The sequence below is a fragment of the Lepeophtheirus salmonis genome, chromosome 5 (assembly GCF_016086655.4).
Source record: "Lepeophtheirus salmonis chromosome 5, UVic_Lsal_1.4, whole genome shotgun sequence".
Lineage (NCBI taxonomy): Eukaryota > Metazoa > Arthropoda > Copepoda > Siphonostomatoida > Caligidae > Lepeophtheirus > Lepeophtheirus salmonis.
The window spans coordinates 26,920,522-26,937,154 of NC_052135.2; the positions used below are offsets into that span (position 1 = coordinate 26,920,522).

Genomic DNA, 16,633 nt, shown 5'->3' on the forward strand with positions numbered 1-16,633 from the left:
CCTGGAGCTCCACCGAAACATTTTTGGGAAATTTAAAATAATTAGAACCCAAATTATAATAAAACACGGAACATAATTATTTAAAATTTTTGTATCAATCAAAAGGTTAATAAAAAACTATGTACAAACGCCTTATTATAAGAGGAGTATTGTATTAAAAAAAAGAAACAATATTATATTATACGTAGAAATTTTCATAAACTCAAACTAGACCAAATTTGAAAACTGTTAAATAGATCTAAGACGAACTTGATATTTTTTTACTGGAATAACTAAATCAAATTCATCAATTTCAACATTGTGGTAGATTTTAGCGTCTCTATTTCTGATATCCAACTTCCACTAATTGATAGAATAGAAAAAGGTGTAGCAACTGTCCCACGTCTCCCCTAGGACAGAGCTGCTTTAACCATCAATTATTTGATACAGGAAATATGGAATTTCTTAGGGGCAAAGAATAAAAATAATCAGGATGCAGAGATTTTAAAAAAATATCTTAATACACTTGTTGATTCGTGATCCACTTTTCAACAACAGTTTAACTATCTACCTATAAACATTGTCTCGAAGGTAATTCAAATACATAGGTTTACATAATGAGACTCCGTCATGGTTCTTCGTCACCACTACCACAAAATGAAAGTAGATTTATCCATAATTATTGTGCTTATATGTACATATCTTAAAAAAACAAAAATACAGAGAAAGAAGAAAAATAACCCAAAAAAACCCTCAAGACATTAAAGAAAAATGAAGAAAAAAAAAATTAAATCCTCAAGGAACTTTTTTAAAGAAAAAATTAAATAAAATATAATAAAAACAACATTCGATAATAAAAATTCATCAACGCATTGACAAAATATGATGCGAATTATTAGTTTTTAAAGAACCTCCTTGAGGCTTTAAGGAGAAAGGAAGTCAATCACTCTGTATGAATTTGTTAAGAGCAAGGAACTTCCATGGGATGGACGAGAAAAAAAAACAAGAAAAAACTCAAACTAGATCAAAACATGTATTGAATATCAATCAAGCCTTGAAGCAAACCCGGGAATTTGAGGAATAGTTCACACATCCTTTCTATTTATATAGTTATTTAAAGTCATTTCCGACCTTCTCTCTCATCTCTTACTTAATTAAGAAGTTATTTATTTATTTTACTTATTTTTTTCTTTCCCCGAATAAAACTTTCTAAAAATGATTTTAATTAAAGGATAAAAGATATATGTAAGCGGAAAATTAGGTTAGAAGGTGTTAAAAAGCTTTCATTCATTCTGAAATTGTATTTATGTAGACAAGGATTTTTAGTCGTTGCTTTTTATTCCTTTTTTGGTCTATAAGTATAATCCCTAAGGTAAACGCCTGAGTCCAAAAAGAATGAAGTCCCCCATTAATTGAGTACAAGTTTGTGTGACCTTTTTCTATTAAGTTTATTTTATTGATTTGTTATTCAGTATAATAATAATTATATAATATGTATTTATAGATTGATATATTATTTAGATATTTCGTAGACATAAGGGGCTGGGGTGTATGAACTGATATGGAGACATAAGAAAAGATATTATTTTTTTAATATTATTGCACTAACACAAGAGAGGGAGAAAAAAAAAGGTTGGGTGAATGTACGTATGTATGTATGTATGCTTTCAAGTCAATTATAATAATAATAATTAATGTATGTATATAAATAATATATAAGATGTATATATGGATAACAAAACACAGGTGAACCAGGTGGCAAAATAATAAGAAGAATATGTCTTGAGAAAAAAATGGTTGGTTTAACAATATCTATTGGCATATCACTGTTTAATCTGGGTTTTTTCTGTTGTTTTTCATATTTTCTTAAGTTCAAAGTTTTTTTGATCTAAATGTATGGGTTTTGTGTCTAGTGAGCTGTTGACGGAAGAAGAATTGTTGTTGTTAGTGCTATTACTGCTACTAGAGTTGTTGTTGGTGGAATGATGCGACGGCGCACCTTCGGGCTGTCCACCACTGCTCAAATGTCCATTCATTGGATATGATTTCTCAATGTATTTGAGACTTTCATTCAAATAGTTCTGTAATATTAAGTATAAGAATAATTATAATTAGTGAATCACGGGAAAGGTTTGGTGCTGTGGACTTACTTGGACGGCTGAGAGCGCAGCTACTATAGCAGGTGAGCCAAAACCATGCGTAATAAGAGAGAAATGTGTCAGATGACGTTGAATGCTGGAGTCGAGTATGACTTGTGGACGTGTGTTACAGAGAGGACTACGATCCTGATTAAGCAAATCCATTAATTCTTTTGTAATGACCCTAGGATTACGAATAGAAAATAGAGATTACAACAGATTCAGATTGAGATCAAGGGGTCCATGAGGGAGGGGGGGGTGTAATTGAGCTGAACAATTATAGTAATAATCAAACCAGCCCATATGCTGCTACCTTAAATATAAAAGATTGAGGCCAATAATAACAGTCATCTCATCAATGCAATGGCTATTTATGAACATTTTTTGTATATGGCGAACAAAAATTTGAATTAGTTGTATGTATGTATCTTGGTAAATGGTCTGAAATTTAAAGAGTCATGCTATGAAATAGTCAAGATGTAACAAGTAACAACCATAGACATTTTTACCTCCTAGTGAGTTCTTCTTCTTTTTATAAATCAAGAGAAAGAGAAGGTAATTAGAGGAAGGAAGGAAAAAATAAAGCCTTGTAAAAATTAGTATCTTTATAAAAATGTTGATATAAATTGTGTATGTAAGACTGATAAAAAGGAATAGACAAAAAAAGTATATACAATGAGCTTTAAATAGAACAAAAGGGCCTGAAAATAGTTAATCATTGAAGATCAAGTCATATCTACCCATGAAAAAGGTTCTATAGACAATGATTGGAGAAATAATTATAATGATAACTGATGGTCAGGAAACTCTGTGGAATGTTGGATATATGAAGAATATGCCCTTTTTAGTAATGCTGAATATAATTCATGGTTATTGAAAAGGGGATGCATTGGTCCCAATATATTGACGTCATCTCCGATACCGTCCTAGATCTGAAGGGCCAAATTTTTAGAATAATAATAAAATTTTAAGTAGGCCTAAAAAAAAAGAATAACGACAAACTATTCTGGTGCATTTTTCTCTCCTTCATAAAAATAAAATGAAGGCACTTTTTTTTTTTTTTTTTTTTTGTTCAAATCACCCTTTTTAAAAAAAGACCAAGTCTTCTTATTGCGTTTTCAATAAATGGTATCTATTTTTTGTTTAATGACTTTGTTTAGAAAGTAATATATTTTTTAAATGAGCCATTTTTAAAAAAGGTCAATCCTATTTTGTATGGTCCTTAGTGTATATGAGGAATAAATTTTCAAAGCCAGTTAGTTCTATTTTTTTTAAATATATATACAATGTAAATTATACCAGATGTTAGTCCAAGAAGGTGCTCAATAACCAGCGTAAAATAGTAGTGAAAAATGTTTTTTTTCACAGAGAGAATTACTTTTAGTGAAATTAATTGTTTTAGTCCTAAAAATAAAATTAAAATGAATAATTAGGTCAGCCAATGAGAGATTTGGATTGCTAATTTTAACCAATAAAACACAAACACTGGAAAACACTGCTTTAAAAAAAACTCAAATGGAATTAATTTTGGAATGAATCGTGTATATTTTATTTATATTAAATAAAAATAGCTCACATTGAAACATTAAAAAGGTTTATTATGTACTTATACCGTCAAAATACTATATAAATGTATTAAAACTGAAGGTTGAAAATAACTGGTTTTGAAAATGAACTTCTCATATATATTTTTTTTTTCAAACTGTATCCAGCTCGGGATCCCCAGTCAAGAACGGTGACGAGAACAAGTGCAAATGCTACAACCTTTTGGTTGTAGAGAGCCCTTTAAAATGTGGGACGTTTTTCAAAGATTGATTTTAAGTATAATATTAAGTACTGATACTACCATAATAAAAAGCGATTGTATCATCTCCCAAAAATAGTAGGATAATTGGCGATGGTATGTATGTAAAATTTAACTACTCACATACAAAATAATCTTGAGCCATATGGAAGAATAAATATTAATATGATAAAATAAGAGATAAAAAAATTGACATAATTGTTTCATGTTTAGAATATTGTTTTTTTCTTTTCAATCTCGTAATAGAGTTTTATCTTATTTTTACATCAATTATCTTCTTTCTTCTTTTACTTGCATTTATGTTTTAAATACTTGTAAGATCGATTATATTAATATATATATGTATAAAGATTATATTTTGGAGAAAAAACATTTATTTTTAAAGAAGAAAAAAATCTTATTTCGTTATTAATTACTTCACAACATAGGTACGAGTACATAAGAAAAGTTTCAAGAAAAAAAAATGACCTAATAAAGTTGTTACAGAAAGTTTTTTTTCCTTGTTTTTGTTTTTTGATCTCAATATCAGATAAAATTAAACATTTTTTCCTATTTTTTTAATTTCTTTTTTTTTTTCATTAAAACCATAAGAGAAAAAAATATATATAAAAATAATTCAAACAGGTGATTCTCATCATTAAGGTACTTCTTGCTGTTTTTATGTCCATTTTTATGTCTACTATTTATTTAACTCTTTAAAATTGTTATACCTAAGTATACGTATACCAACAGAGATTGAATAAGAACCAAATATACCACATGATCTAACTTCTAAACAATTTACGAAATGTTTTACGTGAAATGCATATATTTTAGTATCTCACGTATTTTTTTTTTTCCTTTCTTAAATAAAAAGGTGTTTTAATAAAATATTGCAAGGAAGCCTTTTTTAAACATCTGACATATAAAATATGTAATTACGTTTATGTAGTACATACAGAAATGACCTCAAGATGATAAGAGCCAATGGTTTGATAAGTACGTGATTCAAATATTTTACATGACATCCATTGTTTGTGGGATTATTATAAAATCTGAAGCAATATTGCCAAAGCTTGATATTTCAGTTCTAATTACATGTGTACGTACGCCATTTAATGTATGCATGATGTTTTGGATTAACTTACTTTGCAGCTAGAATTAGATCCTTTCTCCGATATAGTTCACTGGCGTCCGTGGTTGAATGTTGTTGCTGATTGCAGAAATATTCGGCAATTTGTCGTGCTGGGAACTCTGTTTCACAGCTATAACCAAAGTCTCTTGCCATATGGATTGCCTCGCCTATAATGAAGGAGGGATGAAAAGATATTTGCATATGTTGTGAGTTCAAGGTCATTGGAAGTGTAGATATTATCATGAAATTCAATTTGTACAGTGTGTGAAGTTTCTTCCTAGAAGGAACCTTAGCCTTTAGGCACTGCTTAGAGAGAAGAAATGTCTTCTTCTTCTCTCTCTCTATATAGATATATATATGAAGTAACCAATCAACCAACAACAAATGATAGAAAGAGAAACAGAAGCACATATAGGGGGGAAAGGGGTAAATAAAATAAAAACTTATAGCTGACGGGGACGAAGCCAGAGGATAAATAGGGAATCCCATCTCCTGGGTATTTGCATTTCTTACGCACCTTTTTTGAACATACACTGAGGCAAAATAGGAAACTCCCATCGTCTTCTATCTATATATGTACTTACTACTCACTTCTATGGACAACATTGAAAAGGGTAGTCCAGTGGTTCTCAAACTTCATATATTCTGAGCGTACTTACAATACTACATATACTTGCTGGTGTACTCTATACAAAATAAGACTAATATCTTATAATTAATTTAAATATAAAGAAAAAGAACGCATTTAATGAATATATGTCCTTCATGTTTATTTATTCCTGGTTAATGAATAAACTGAGTTTGATGAGATCTTGCGATTTATTCAACTCTCACTTCCTCATCAATGTATTGATGAGGTCCTCTCTTTTAACACTTAACTGTAGCGAAGGTCTGAAAATCCAAGCTCACATTAATGGACAATGCATAATTGCTTACTTTTTATGTCTGTACTAGACAAAATATATATTTGAGGAGTGCAGTGGAGTGCACTTTAAGATGCTGTGGAACGCACAATTTGAAAACCACTGTGCTAGACTTGCCTACTAGCTTACTTTTCATCAACGATTTAGGGAAATTTCATTTATGTTTTTTCGTTATTATTTTTGTTGTTGATATAGTGAATAATGATCTTCCCACAAGCCAAATGAATGAGTCAAAAAGAAAAGAAAATTGATTATATCTACGTACATAGATATGTTGAACTTAGAAGCAAAAATTAAATTGTGATTGAACGAAAATCAATTGAAATAAAAAAAAGTTTGTTTCTGTTAGAATGTGCCAATAGATAATTTACAGGTAATTACGATCTTCCCATGGAAGACGTCGCCGATGAAGATCGAAAATAGAGATTGTCGTAATGAAGATTATTGTACTTATTAGTATTGAGTTTCTTAGACTGATATATGACCGTTTTAGTATTAACTAATTATTTTCAATTTTAGTCTGAACTCTGGTCACACAGTTCTTCATCAAGTTCCAAAATATTAATTACTTATTTCTAGAAAAAGATAAAAAAGATTGCAAGACCATTTCGGTCTACGATTTCAAATTGAACTTTGGACCGAAATATCCGTCTAGAAAAAATCACTAAGAATCGAGTCTGTAAAAGTTCGATCTCAGACCGAGTCTCTAAACTCTGTAGTATTTCTTACCTTCAACAAGGGAGGTGAGAAGAGTGACATTGGCGGCTTTTCGACGTCCCGCTGGAAGACTCATTCCAATTTTATCTAACTTTTCACGAAGCATCCGTCCACCATTTTTGGATTTTGCTCTGTTGAAAATAAACAGACGATTATGATTAAAGAATCCTTTGAACAGAGCCACAAAATATAGAGAAGGCAAAATATTAAAAAAAACCGGTTCAATTTATATATATTTTTTGTGAACAAAATATTAAAATAAAAATATTTTTGTGCTAGATGAAAAATACAGATAGTATCAATGTAAGTTTTTATTTTTGATCTGTTTTAGTAGGGTTACTCTTAAATTATATATATACGAGTATATATCTACAAATGAAATAATAATAATATTTATCGGTAATACCCAGGTTTCACTAATATACCTAACTTGTTAAGACGTCAAACTATTTATTCTTTTTACATTTTTATATATGATGTTTTTCAAATTAATGAAACCCCGTACCAAAACCCAATAGATAGAATACAGACTAAGCGGAGTATATTGTTACATATTAATTATCAATTTGAATCTTCCTCCTCCCCCCCCCACACACACTCTCAATAAAGAGCCATAATCTCAACTATTTCAAAAAGAAGTCTTAACAAATATAGCTAATTATTTTGTTCCCCCATTAATCAAAGCATTTCATGTTCATTAGGTAGGTAAAGATAATTAATCTTCTTTAATTTCAAATAGATGTCAATGTCGTAATCGGGAATATTTCTTATACTTAAGATATACGAGTTTTTATATATATACATGTTTGATTCTACCAATGGTCGTCCCCACACTAATATACATGTACATCTTCCAGTACCAAAATTATTATCGGTATACCAATACTTTTCGATACTTCTTCCACAAAAAATATTTTTTTTAAATATCGTTCCTGGGAATTCACAGCTACTTACACAAGTGTCCACATGATTTTTGTTTAGAGTGATGGAAGAGGGTTAGTTGAAATATTAAGGGGATTTCGCCATCGAAAAATGTTATAGTAACATAGTTATTACTTTTGAAAAAAAAATTACGAATTTTTACTTTCAATATATAAGATTATTCGTTGAAAATAATCTCTTTCTAATAAAATGTAAATTTTTCTACAAATTTGCCAATTATAAAAAAGAATTATTCTGCCACATTTCTCAAAAAAACCAAAACTCCCTCCCCCCTTAAAAATCTTAGTCACGGCCCTGCCCCTCTCAAAATCAAATCCTACAGACACCCCTTAGGACTTAATTTGGCCCCATGAAATTTAGGCTCCGCTGGTGTCCATGTGCCACTATAGTTCAGGTACATCAAACATAACTAAGTCTACTTCATATATGGCGTGTCAAAATCAAAACGATCCTAATTAAAAATCAAGAAAAAGAGAAAATCCCAATATATTTCTTTATTTCATATATGTGTACATACAAGGCAATATTTCATAGATTTACTCTAGCCAATTAAAGGCTTTGGATTCAAATTTGTGGGTTGACATAGTATGAACAAGAGTTTTAAATATAGTTTAAAACCTTGATTCGATTTAAGTGGTCCCGATTTAGCTTCTTTCAAATAGATATGGCTATTTCTCATTCCTTTATTGTGACAATCAACTCTGACTATTTAAGTTCAATTTGCAGCGTTAAGAAAGGATTAGTGAGAATAATTTTTCGGTTGAAGTTGACGACAGTTTATGGAAGAATACAAATTTAATGCAAGCTAAATGTTGAAAATAATCATTCTAGCTGGCTTCCTGCAAAGTTTCCTTTACATTTCATTGAGATAATAATTGTTATTTAGATGCTATTTAAAAAACAATAAAATTTTGCAGCAAACAGAATAAATATATTTAATATAAAATTACACTTAATTCAAGAAGTCGTTATTATTATATAAATAATGATAATAAGCCATTCATACAAGATTTATATACTGGCAAAAAACCATAAATATGAAAACGTGCCTTGAACCATTAAGTATTTAAGGAAAAAAATATATGACTTTAAATTTCGCAGACTTAATAATAAATTATTACTCTGTAATTATTTCAAAAAGAGAGAGGAATCCGAAAAAATAAATAAATAGAGTTGATTTATGAAGTTACAACCATCAGTTGATGTTGTTTGTATGAATAACGAAAAGAGAGTAAAAGTAATAGAATGGAGGGTGTGTTTTTGTTTTATTGTCTCCAACCATTTTATTATTTCCATATTTGGAACAGAATATGTTGTAACCCTGCTACTTATCGTGACCACACGCAGGTTTTTTTTTTTTTTTGTGTGTGTGACAAAATGAAAGAATAAAACAACGTATAAAAGATATTTGACACCATCTCATTTTCACACCATGTGATATTACAACCCTTATGGAGTTGTTATAACTCTCTTTCTCGTTCCCCTCATAGATAAATACAATGAAATGGTTTTGTAGATACTTTGCAAACCATCAATCATTTATTTTGTTGTATGATTAGTATTTCTATTTTTTTTTTTACTAGGAACTTTTGTTAGAAAAATGAATAACTCTCTAACCCCCATTCAACTCTAACACAGCTTTAAAAGTACTTATTCGCCCTATGGTGCTCTTCATAGATTGTTTGAAAAAAGTATATTATAAATGTGGCACGTCAACTTTAAAAGCAAGCTAGAATTGAGTTTGGATTGAGAGTGGATTTGTATTTTTGACAAGTTATCATCAATTTATATCATCAAAGTATTCTTATTAAATCATTGGGTGTGTCAAAAATTGTACTTAAAATAGCCAAAGTTGGTCGTTACAATAAAAGAAGGAGAAATTGATTGATTTTATTCGAAAGGGCCATAATGGGGACAATATAAATCTCTGAAGCCAAATAAAGATTATAAACTACAGCTAAAACTATTGTGTATCTTGAGTCATCCCACAAATTTGAATACAAAGCATATTTTGACTCAAATATCTCTATGAAATATTCGAATGTATTTATACATTAAGTTAAATAAATAAATTTGAATTTTCTCCCTTTCTCGATTTGTGTTCAAGATTATTTCAATGATGACACAACACATACCTATGTGGTGTATTTGGAGACTTGAAAGAAGTGTTGTACGAACGCTTTTTGTCTTTTTCCTGATTTTGTGGGAAAATGGCGTGAATTATGTTGTTATGATTACGATTTGATGGTTCGTATAACTCGTGTGAAATTTCTTATAGATATTCTATGAACAAATAATGTATATATACATATTTATGTTTATTGTATATAACCATTTCAAATTGATTTGTAATGAACTCCCTATCAAAAGAAAAATAGAAAACAAAATCAAAGATCAAAGTTTACTCTTTTTTGTGAGGAAATGTGGCTGGATGTATGTATGTATGGTGTATTAAAGAAGAAACAGAAATTAGATTTTTATATATTTTTTTCTCTCTATTTAAAATTCAAGGGGTTCGTATTAGCAATATGGCAACTGTTTGCTCAATTCACAGATGTTCATCATCCTATATTAGTTAGTTATGTACACAAGGAGTATACGACTCAACAAAACAAAGACTAAGATACGACCAAATGGTTTTCTTACCTCCGTAAAACACCTCCAAGTAGAGAGGCATTCAAACATTCGGGAGGCGAGAGTCGTCTCTGAACCTCTGAAATCGTGACTTTATACTTGGAAGTAGAACTCAAAAGAGAGAGACGTCCTGGAACAGAGCAGAATACATCGGATTGTGGAGGAGAGTAGTCGGAAGGTGGCCCTAATTTAGAGGCAGAGAGACTGTGGCTGTGATGGTGGTGGCCGTGATGATGATGGGGGGTGTGATGTGGGGAGAGGTGGTGTGAGACATGCGCATTGGGGTGGTAGGGGTGATGACCAGAGGAGGAGATAGAAGAATTGCGTGGAAGGCCAAATTCCTTTTTAATTGGAAATGGAATGTGATCTGGAGAGGGATAAACACCCGGAGATTCGGTTTCTAATGTCTAGTATAACAAATAAATTAATTTCAAAATCGATGGATTGGCCATAGAGTCTTACTTGTTGTTCTATTGAGCTGATTGAATTATGAAGTACGAGTGGATCTTGAGCCTCTAATGAATGATGTCGATATGCTTCTGCTCGGCGTACAGAATCATAGCTGAAACCGGAACTTCCATGAACGTTCACCTAATGAATAAAATTTATAAACTATGACGAAATTGTATTTTTTTATATATAATTATTTCATATTTTGAATAGGAAAAAAAATGTCATTTCAAAATGATTAACGATGTAGAAAAATTGAGCATTTTATTATTTATATATTTTCATGTTTGAGCCAATGGGTATCAGGACTGTGTGAAGAAAGAATACATCGAATAAACCGGAAGAAAAGAAAAAAGGGGTATCATAAATCTTGACAACCTTTGATAAAATGGTTCAATTTTTATTCCCCCTTCCTTAGTAATTGCCTTCACAGGAAATTGAAATCCTTCGCTTAACACATATTATAGTGATGTCAAACCACCCTATTTAAATGGATATATATACATAACATTCACTGTTCAACCATTTATGGGATGGTTGAGATTTAACATACGTAGTTACTCAAAAGGATTTGAAATAATATGAATGTCAATTAAGACAAATGACAGGGGTTATTATAATCAATATATTATCTGTCTCTTTATGAGATGGTTGTTTGCATGATGATGTGATAAGTAAAATGTAGAGTACACAGTGACTTTGTGAAGAGCGAAAACTAAAAAGAAAGAAAAAGTTTTGCTAAGAGCAGAAACCCTCTGGGTTCAATATTATTATTATTTCTTATTTGATATCTAAGAACTTTTTATTAGAATGAGCAACGCTGTTATTTGAATGCGTCAACTTTGCTTTAGGTTATGCATAAAAAAAGGGCACTTGCTGTTGTTGCTGAGCTAAAAAATGCATTTAAAGAATCAAGATCATTAAGCTATGGCATTCGTTAATACTTTCTACGTAAAAAAATGATAGTTTCAATATTCATTTAACTTCTTTATAAATCGAAGTTTTCAAGAGCCTTTTTTTACAAGATGTCAATGTTTGTTCGTTATTTAAGAGTAAAATAAGATAAAAATGATTATACAGTAGAAAATTATTTTTTCTGTATGTGTTTTAGGGATGTGTTAAGGAAGTAATGCCCATTTGTTAATGTCTTGTACGTAAAAGAGAAATTAAAAACTACTAGATGGAGTATTCATTTTAATTGTTATAAAAATCGAAGTTTTCCATAATTTTATTTGAATAATGGTATTTGTAAATGCATTTTGTATTCACACGATATGAGTGTTAGTTCGTTCGTTACTTCAAGTACATATTTAAGAGTAGAATAGGATGGAAAACAACAACAATAGCAATATAACATCTCTAAATAGAATTCCTGCTGAGTTCTCATTCCGTTAAGAACGATTAATATATATATATTTTTATTTTTTTGAAGTCTTTGCTTCCCCCTTTTTTAAAACTATTTTTTTCATTTCTAACAAAAATATATGTAACTAATAATATCAAGTGGAAATTACTTGATGACTCTGATGAAAATGCTGAAGTGAATTCGTAACGTTATAGGGATCCACTCCTGAGAGACCATGAGACTGACCCACGAAGACCTCTTGAGGTGATGAAGATGATTGTTGATTCGAGGTGGCTGCTGCAGCAGCAAAATGAGACGGAAAGTAATGGAAATCAGATACTGCTGAAGTGCGTGGACCTCCTGGGAAACCTGAAGTACTAGCACGTTCCTAAAAAAATTGAAATATAATAACTAATGGAATGTCCTGGCTTTGAATTTTGTTTTTTTTGGGAATAATGTTTTAATATAAAAAAATAAAGGATCAAAGAAAATGTCTAATTAAAAATAATGAAAATCGATAATTTCAGCATTCAAAGAAAAAAAATTCGTTTGATGTTGACAGATTTTTGTATTATTTTTTTATATAAAAAAAAATATATGAAATGTTTTGTAGGACAAATTATATTTTGAATGCAAAATATTCCACAAACACTTGTTTTCCTTACCTCCATTAAGGTCATCATACCATTTTTCAGAATTTGAGAGATAATAAATATTCACAATGTAATTTCACAATTTTCACAGAAAAATAATTGTATTTACTGACATAGGATACAAATCATGATTACTTAGAAATACATATATGTAGACGTTACAAAAAATTTCGTACATTTTACCATCTTGAAGCTAAGTCTTTTTAAGAAAGAGTGCGATGAAGACGCTGTGTTATTGTTATTATTTTTTTCTTTTTACAGACACTCTTAAATATATATAAAGTTAGCCGCTACTACTTCCACTACCACTCCTACCATTAAATATATATATATATATATTACATATCGTATGAAGTAAAAAAATCAATTAAGACACTACTGTTAAAAAAATAATTCACTGATTGGTTAGCCGGAGGAGAAGCATGCCCGGAGGGGACGGGTCCCTACTGCAGCACCTACTGCTACTCTAGCTTTCTCCCCCTCCAGGCATCGACCAATAAAAATAATTCTTCTTACCTGATGAGGATACCTATTTCCGAAAGCCCACACGGTTTCCATAATCTTACAATTCGATTGGAGTCTGTAGTGGTGTGTGTTTAACTGCGTTTTCCCCCTCCTACACAATTCACATTTTTAACATTTTTTCACTAAAATTATGCTTAATTTGTATTTTTTTTTATTGTCATGCACAAAATGTGATGATGTGTTTTGGGCTGTTGGAATTTTAGACTGGAGATTTGCTTCTTCTTTTTCTTTTAGTATCTTTCTTTAATAATAATAAAAAATAACACACATTAGGGAAAAAAATTATACTAAAAAAGAAAGCCGTTAATTTGCGCTCCCTCTCTGCCTTTCTCTTTTTACTTCTTTTCTCCCTATCTCTTTCCAAAATCCATCCTTTCTTCCTCCCGAATTTGTAATATATATATATATAAATTAATTTCTGTGAAATTTAATTCATATATTATTCATTTATTTCCATATAATTAAAGAAAAACAAAAGCGTTGATGCAACCATTTCAAAGTATGTACGTACATACATGCTTTGTGTCCCCCCTTTACAAACTTATTGTAGGGTGAACGTTGTTTTTGTATACACACGAAATAATATATTTCAATAGTTATAATAACATGCAATATGTAACTTGGTAGAAAGCCCTTTTAGCTCTCAAGACCCAATAATATTACAAATATTATATATTTAAAAAAAACAAAAAAACAATCTTAACGTAGAGACGACTTGTGAAACGTAATAGTACTATCTATACTATAGTATTATATTAATATCCCGTCTTTCATTTATTTATTTTTTGATGTTTAGGTAGGTAAAAAGTAGTATATTAATAATAATATTTCCCCCAAGGCATGGATTTCGGAACAAGAGTCTTTTGTTTTTTGTTTTGTTTTTCACTCCCTGGTTGTACTTCCGTAATTGAAAATGTGTTGTTGAATTCTTGTTCCTCTTTTTTTAAACAGAATGAATTACTATATGTGGACCGTCAACAAAATGCAAAAATTTTCTTATTACTCATTGGGGCGTACCACAAGGTGTATTTAAAGTAGCCAAAATTGGGCCCCACAAAAAATAGTCTAAATGGATTAATTATATTTGAAACCCCATATCGGGGCCAATAAAAGTCTCATAAATCAAATTAGACTCTAAACTATAAATAAAATTCTAGAGAATCATAACTTATTCTATAAGTTTGATTACAAATCTTATAATTGATTCAAACATGTCTACAAAATTTTTGCTTGTAAGTAAATAATTAATGGGAATTGTATCCTTTTCTTAATTTTTGTACAAAACTGTTTTTATGCTGATGTACTACATATACTTTTTTTGTTGGATGCACAATTTATGTTTGCTGTGCATAAGTCAATATATCTGTACAAATTATAATTTGTATAAGTAGATTGTACAAGTTAAACTTTTTATGTCTCATTACGTTCTATTTAACAACCACATCAGTCATAGATGCTATCATTTCATTTTGACATATTAAAATCCTTCATGTACTATTTATTTATGAGAAATAAATAAGAATGGATATTTGAATTTTATAATGTGCCACAGAATATGTCTTATTTAATATTACTTTTTATTAAATATTAAAAAAATGCACCATAAAAAATATCGAGCATTAATGAAATATTCAATAAATTATTTTCAAAACAAGTACTTTATATTCTTCATTACCTTGTTATGAGTTGCTAGGACTACAATTTTGTGGTAGAAGCTACAGCATGTAAAACACTAAATATATTATATTTAGAAACGTATGTCAAATTAAATCATTTTTGGTCATATCAAGATCACATTCAATTATGAAACATTCGTTTATAAAATAATGGATGAATATTTCTTACTCAATATAATAATTAAGTTCAAATAAGTGTATTTAACAACATGGTCCATACATAAAACTGAGATTCCCAATTTAAAATGTAAAAGGTCTATAAAATGACTCAAAACATTTTACATTATGTATCATCATTGCAAATATCAAAATCTCCTGATACAATCATTATGATCAAACTGAGTATATTTACAAAATATAAGGCTGAACTTATTTATTAAGTTCCTCTAAGCGTGGCTCTAAGTAAATAGGGTTTTATTTTTCGAGTTACTTTTTGACGAATCTTTTAAAATTGGACAATTTTTGATAAAATAACATCATTTTCGACAGTACTGTTAAATAACCACCTGCGTCTTTAACATAAAATATTACCAATTTTACAACAAAAATTTTAGTTAGGGGAGGGTAATCTTTTAATTAAGGGTATTTCTCTCCGTACACTGGACTGTGTCCGTGTACTAAGTTTGAGAGTTACTTGTCTAGAATATACATTTGGGAAAAGTTTAAAGTTCAGAGTGGGTGTAGAATGGATTTCCCCATAGTGCATTGTGTAGTTGTTCCATTGGCCTTGGTACCTAAAGAGATGATGTATCGTTCAGATGTGGACTGCAAATTTCCTATTAGAAACAATCTTTTATCCAAAAAAGGAGAAGTATTTATCTACCTAAATTATACTTTTTATAAATAATAAAACACTTTAATAAAAGATCCTTCAATCGTAATTATTATATTATTTCAACAAAGTGTTAGTTTTTAAATAAATATATTGTTTCAATGTATATATCTCATATACACCATTATATATCTATTGCCCCTTGAATTATTTTGAATATATAGAGTCTTGACCTCGTAAAAGATTATTATTGTTACGTATCTATATATATGGTATATTTCACCATTGACCCATATGGTATAATTTATGAAAATATGAGAAAAAAAAACGTTTTTCTTTTTTATATATTCAAAAAAATTGACCGAATTTTACGTCGAAGAAACAGACAAAGCTACACATATTATTATAATAATCCTGGATGTGAGTTGTATGAGGATAATCATACTAATAAAGAACTCATAAAAATTAGAGTAAATTTTAGGGGTCAGACCAAAAGAACACACACACAAAAGGGTACCTACCTATGTACGATATGTAAACTAATAAATATGCTGAGCTGAACAAGGATTTCAATAAATCATTCCTACCATCCTAATTTAATAAAAATACCAACGAAATATTTTTCATCTTCCCAGATATTATGTATTAAAATAAATAGTCAAAATAGGTTGTATGTAGTATCAAAGAGATTGCTACTACCTCACAGTAGAAGGAGTCAATCAAACATTTTTACGTGAATTTAATCCTTCTGAAAATGGATCATCTTGGATGTAACTATAATCAAATTCTTAAAAAAACTAAGCAACTTGCTCCTTATTTATGAAAGAAAATTGTGAAATATTTCCGTTACTTGAATACCTCAAATTTGGAATATGAATAAGTGAGTGTAGAAATTATGTTAATATGTTAACTTTGAGAAACAACATTTCTGCTGATGGATATTTTATTAACTCTAGTGCTC

At 29.8% G+C, this 16,633-nt stretch overlaps 1 protein-coding gene across 2 annotated transcripts; it reads right to left on the bottom strand.

Annotated features, from left to right (window-relative positions):
* Nucleotides 1–1,408: 1,408 nt before the first annotated feature.
* LOC121118447 (uncharacterized) lies at nt 1,409–14,306 on the bottom strand. Of its 2 annotated transcripts, none has more exons than XM_040713030.2 (8): nt 13,216–14,306; nt 12,216–12,434; nt 10,714–10,842; nt 10,264–10,658; nt 6,688–6,806; nt 5,049–5,202; nt 2,130–2,301; nt 1,409–2,060 (listed from the first exon to the last, which is right to left on the bottom strand). In XM_040713030.2, exons 1-8 carry the CDS (start codon nt 13,255–13,257, stop codon nt 1,836–1,838), a joined length of 1,455 nt encoding a protein of 484 aa, XP_040568964.1. In that variant the 5' UTR covers nt 13,258–14,306; the 3' UTR covers nt 1,409–1,835. The 2 variants fall into 2 exon arrangements, with proteins under 2 accessions (XP_040568964.1, XP_040568965.1); XM_040713031.2 differs by lacking the exon at nt 13,216–14,306 and adding an exon at nt 12,712–12,861.
* Nucleotides 14,307–16,633: the final 2,327 nt, after the last annotated feature.